Raw genomic sequence first — 6,040 nt, forward strand, 5'->3', positions numbered from 1 at the left:
TATAAAGTGTAAAAGTATAAAATAACCCCTTCTTTATTACAATTTACAATTTTGTCAAAATGCTCATTCCGTAAATTAAATTATTATTTTAGTTAAATTTCATTGATCGACATTAAACTTTAATTTGATTTTATCAAATTAATTTTTTGAGCAATTATATACTCAAGTAATTTTCATTTATCGGTATAATATAAGTTTAGTAAGTAATTACTTGAACTATTAGATAAAAGGGAACGCAGTGTATAATGCTTGATGCGTTACCTGTGAATTACTTTTTTGCACCAATTGATCTCGTAGTCAAGTAAGAATCAGAATATACAATAGTATTTAATATAGAATTGATTACTTACTTAATTAATTATTTGTTTTATAGAGGGAAAATTATATTTCAATAAATACGCATTTTACTAGCTGTAGGTTCAAGTGGAGTCCCGATCATGGTACAAGCACATTGATATTTAAGTAATAATGAACCAATGAGAGAGCAAATGAGTACTTATTACATTTTGACCTTTAGGAAAATATCATGAAGAGCACCAAAACTAGTTTCTCTAATCTTTTTTGGACTTTTGGGAAAAGGATAGGTCTACACAGAGTATTTTGTATAAGAAAAAGTTGCAAATTATATGGTCCCTTTTTTTTTTCAGAAAAAAAAAAAAAAAAAGAATTTATGAAGTATCTAGTACCATATAGAAATTTCCTATTGTCGCAGTATGTAAATCATAATAAGACTTGTTTCATTCTCAATCTTTTTCGTCATAATTGTTTGTGTCTTCTTCCATTAAATATGATTTCTGATCTTTTGTTTGGCTCTAAAGCATAGAGAAAGGAACATCCAGTCATTTTCATGCCTAATACTATTTATTAATTAAAACAGAAAAAAGAAAAAGGATGAAGTTCATGAATATGTTATTGGTGGAATCGTTTAACAAAAGGTAGCACGTTGGTGCTTTATCCATTCGTTTGATCTTTCTTTTTCTTAATTTAACAATTAACAATCTTATCTAACTCTACTCAATGAAATTTAAAGTAGTAATTATAAACTCTATAATTTCAAAACTAAACCTATAAAAAGTACAAAAGCCATCATTAGCGTTGTGAATTGAATAACCCTTGAAGGTCGAGTACTAGCTGAGCTCCCTGTAGCCAAACTTGCTAACCAAGATCCATCGGCTAGCATTGTTTGACTCATCGACCCTGACCCTGATTCAGAATCAGGAAGTGACCCAGAATCTGATCCCGACTCATAACTTGGAAGTGACCCTGAACCTGACTCATCTGTTGATCCGTTTGATCTTGAAGCACTTTTGCTGCACATAAAGGAGAAAATATAAGTTACTATAGTTTTTCTAATATTAATAAGATAAAATGCATTTCGCATTTACCTGGGTAGAGAGGAGGGACAAAATGTGATGATGTAATTGGCATTAGAACATGTGAATGTACTTGTCGCATCATCGTATGCATAGCTATACGATTTTGGACACGCCGACTTAAACATCTGCGAGTACACCGACGGCGAGCACGTCGCCGGCGAAGCATAAGCACCTGCACAACAGTACTGTGGAGTCTTAAAAGCATCACACGCGCTCTTACACGCTCCGCCGCCCTCCACCCTCAGCTCCGTCGGACACTTTTGGTTCAAGTCCACGTTGCAACCCGTCGACGCACAAGGACCCGACCCGCCACTCACATCCACCATCATAGGTAAATTGTACCCGTCTACTAAGCTGACGTCATAGAAATCCTGTGAACCCGACCCGAGTGTGAACTCTGCTAGTGTCGCCGGAGTTGCGGCGCCACCGCCGTTGCACTCCATTTGACCCGAACCGCAATCGGCTGTAGCACATGAACCGGTCCCTGAATCGTCGAAATTGCAGCCGGTTCGACCCCAGAACCGGCCTGACCAACCGGTCGGAGCTTGAAATGAACGAGAAGTGTCTTTGGTTAGCTCGAAACCGGTGCTGTCCAGTTTTGGTGTGCCTAGAATCCCAGGCCATACAGTGTGGTCACACTTGTTCACAAATGTAAATGTAGCCCCCAATATACCTTCATAAGCAAAAATGAGAAACATCAAATTAATGAATTAAAAACCAATGTAAGATGTATAGTAAATGAAAATTTCATAACAATTCTTTGAATAAAGACTGGGTTTTTATGGAGAAGGAAAATTCAAAAAACAGAGCACTCCTTTCAGTAGCTCAATCGGTTAGCTACGCTCATTAGTGAGGGTTGGATCGATTCCTACCTAGTAATCTCAATTTTTTTCTATTTTAGAAAGCGCATTCATTGGTTACCTTGACAGAAGGTGAGCAAAAGAAGGCTCTGAATAATGAGAGAAGTGGAGATAGCCATGGAGATTCTCATAATTGGTAATGTCTCTGTATCTTTAGTTTTGAACAATTATCTTGATTAATTAGCTAAGGAGAAAGCAGAGCCAATGGTTATGGACTTATGGTGATAACGGATTCTCGGTTGGTGGCGGGTATAAGTAGTACTAATACGATATAATAGGAAATGGTGTAGCAACTAGAATGAAATGCACAAGGAATGAGCACTCGAGAAAATTACAGCAAGGCCATAAATAAACGAATTCCTAAATGAAGCTTCGAGGCACTATAAATTGAGAAATTAAGAGGGGTGGGTGATACAGTGAAATGAGGGTGTGTGAGAAAGAATCTTAGAAAGATAAAGAAATAGAGTTGTATATATAAACAGCGGGGTGGTTGATGGTGTTGGTGCGTGGTGGCGAGGACTTGTTTTTTTCACCAATTGGAATGCATTTTAGTGACCTTGTTAATTATACCCTTGCAAATACATATAAAGTTAAGTTAATTAGCCAAATACTTTGCCACAAATGATCTAGAATATTTTAATTGTTTGTTCGTAGGATCGGATACAGTTACATAACTTCGGAATAGATCTTTTTTCAGATACCCAGCCTATCTCTATTCCACCTTACCGAACGGCTCCAGCTAAGCTTAAGGAATTGAAAGAACAGTTAAAAAAACTCTTAGATAAGAGTTTCATCAGGCCAGTGTTTCTCCATGACTACGGGTTCATTTGAAGTCCCGAACTAGAGAGCAATTATATTTCTAGTAGTAAAGGCTCTATAGCAGATCATTTACTATGTTTGCAACTATGTTATTGACTACTACTTGAAGATTAAAATATTTTAGCATACTGAAAACCAAATTATGAACTATATGTCCTTAAAGAGATTAACAGTACTTCTACAAGCTAATTATATTTTGAGGGGGAACACAAAAAAAGACGTTATTTCTTTTTAGAATTTTTACTTGACAGCTAAAAGGAAAGTGGATGGGACATAGAAAAGGATAGGGAAGAGCAACAGTATGTGCAACTTCTAGTAAAGTAAATCAATTGTGTAGTTTTAATTGTGGAAATATATGAGCTACTTTGTGACATTTCAACAAGAAATTTCCTGTTTGGGAAAAGAGGGATACATAACTTTTGATATCCTACTCATGTACAGATATGTTGAGATGAGACGATTATTATCAGAGTTAGGATCCCAAAACGACAGCAACTACTTCCAACACTTTCAGTTACTGGCAAAGGCCAAAAAAAAAAACGACATGTCTTTGCTTTCGTGAAAAACATTCAATCCTTTTAGGGTCGTTTGGTAGAGTGTATAAGAATAATGTCGAATAGAGTGTATTGATAATACTTGTATTAGTAATCATGTATTAGTTATGCATGCAATACTTTTTATACGTTGTTTGGTTTGATGTATTAGGAATAAAATAAAAAATATAATTTTTATCAAATAATATTTATTTACTAAAATACCCTTTGTTTAAAGTTCTATATTCTTTTTCCAATCTTGTGTTAAGAACACACTTTCACTTATTTGAAAATAACAAGAGAGAAAGAGATTGGAAACCAGCGAACTTTCGCCGGCAAAGTTTTATTCGAAAATTCTGAACCGGTAAAATTTTTGCATAAAAGATTCAATATTCGAAATCTGCCAGTCTTTATGGATTAAATTTTGGATCTGCTCCAATGTTATCGATTTCTCAAAAAAAAAAAAAAAAAGACAGATCTAGCTCTATGTTTCTTTCAACTTTTCTGCATCTGTGCATTTTGGTAAAACTGTTCAATGTTACCAATTTCTTAAAAAAAAAATAAAAAAATCTAGCTCTATGTTTTTTCTAACTTTTTTGCATCTGTGCGTTTTGGCAAAGCTGTTTTTAACTTGCTGCTAATTTGAAAAGTGATCCAGTAGCATCACAATTTTACTGTGGTAGTAAGTAAGTAGAAAAATAATCACCGCATTTACTTTCTTGATCAAGTATTATTATATTGAATCATTTGCAAGATTCAATTATCAGTGAAATGGATATAGTTTGGGGATAAGAACGGAAAGGAATTGAAAAGAAATTGAGGAGTAAATTTGTCATTTAATAAACTAATGCATGTATTGAAAACTTTGTATTATTAGTACATAGAAAAATGATAGTATTAGTTATGCATAATGTAATACACAATAAAGTGTACAACTAATGCAAATATTAGTTATACATAGACTGAAAATGTATACCAAACAAGGTATTACTAATACATAAAACTAATACATGCGTTAATTTTCTTATCACACTCTACCAAACGACTCTTTAGTGGACGCTGTATGTCACACAACGTCCTAAGTTTTTTATCCTAGCTTGTATTAGACGTATAAAACAGTTCAAGCCAGAGGAAAAAAAATTATACTTCCTTCGTGTCATTTTATGTGCCTTGATCCGGCACAAAGTTGAACAAATAAGAAAGACATGAATTTTATAATCCTAAACTAAAAGATGGGAATGTGTCAAAATATCTCTTAAAACATTGTGGTGTTAAACATATGTGTGATTGTTTGAATTAAAGAATCACTTTTTGTGGTCCTAATTAACAATCACAACTTATGATCGATCTAAAAAACTAAAGCAAGATATTTCTATAGCTATCAAGCATTTAATTAAAGATGGAGATGAGATGGAAGGAGTAAATAGGTTTGTTTGAGGTTTTATTGTTGCAGTTAAAAGTTTAAATGTTGCTGTATGTTTAACCAACCAAAATGTAGCTTAATTAGGTAGGGGGAGTAAAAAGAGTGAAGTGGCAGGACACGTGTTGACACCAAAATAGTGGGAATCCCCTACCCCACACCCACACCCACACCCACATCCCCTTGTGTGATGGAAAATGTTGTCAGCTAAGATGGATCATCAGATGAGTTCTACTGATGATAAACATGATTTCCATAATACCACCCCTGTTGCTCATCACCGACAATCTTATCTCCCCCACACTACGTTTATTTCTATTTTTAGCGTATGACACAATAGATTCCTCATATTTTGGTTTTCTTTCTTCTTTTTTTTCTTTCTTAATTTTACTTACTGTTTGTGTAACATAACTTGATTTCACCCCCCCCCCCCCCACCCCCCCCCAGAAAAAAAAAAAAAAAATACTTTGATAAAAGTATTTTATTTTTCATGTAAAAATTAATTTTTTTTTTTTTTTAAAAGTAAAAGTTAGCTGAGAATTATATCTCTAATTCTTTTAGAGTTAATTACTTTCTATTCCAACATTCTTTTGGATACATCACATCTTGTATCAAAGTATTTAAGTAAAATTAAAAATTTATGTAATTATTTTAAAAGACTGAGAGTTTATATGATTATGGTAAATTAAGTTATGGTATAGTGTAATTTTTTTTTTTTTGAATTTATATATATTACATGCATATAGCTCGTCTTTTTTCTTATGGATAACATATGTTGCTTGTTGGTTGATGTTGAATGACGTACGTCGCATTCCTAAGGAAAAATAATTTAGGACTTGGAAAATGAAAGTACTTGACAGAAAAAAATACATTTTAATTATTGGTACTTGAAGCACGATCTCATAATTTTTGCTCAGATTAGGCTTTTGGTATGTATATATTGCAAATTTTTTTTTTCAGAGAAAAGACATCAAATTTGTCTTCAACTTGTTAGCAAAATTACTTTATATCCTAAACTAATCAGATAATTAT

General features: G+C 33.5%; 1 protein-coding gene across 1 annotated transcript; it reads right to left on the reverse strand.

Moving 5' to 3' along the window:
• Positions 1 to 924: 924 nt before the first annotated feature.
• Positions 925 to 2,799, reverse strand: LOC107859872 (thaumatin-like protein 1). Its single transcript, XM_016705017.2, has 3 exons — positions 2,298 to 2,799; positions 1,386 to 2,049; positions 925 to 1,310 (listed from the first exon to the last, which is right to left on the reverse strand). The coding sequence occupies exons 1-3, from the start codon at positions 2,365 to 2,367 to the stop codon at positions 1,046 to 1,048; spliced, it is 999 nt and encodes a 332-aa protein (XP_016560503.2). The 5' UTR covers positions 2,368 to 2,799; the 3' UTR covers positions 925 to 1,045.
• Between the last annotated feature and the right edge of the window lie 3,241 nt (positions 2,800 to 6,040).

The sequence above is a fragment of the Capsicum annuum genome, chromosome 2 (genome assembly GCF_002878395.1).
Source record: "Capsicum annuum cultivar UCD-10X-F1 chromosome 2, UCD10Xv1.1, whole genome shotgun sequence".
In the NCBI taxonomy this organism is placed as follows: domain Eukaryota; kingdom Viridiplantae; phylum Streptophyta; class Magnoliopsida; order Solanales; family Solanaceae; genus Capsicum; species Capsicum annuum.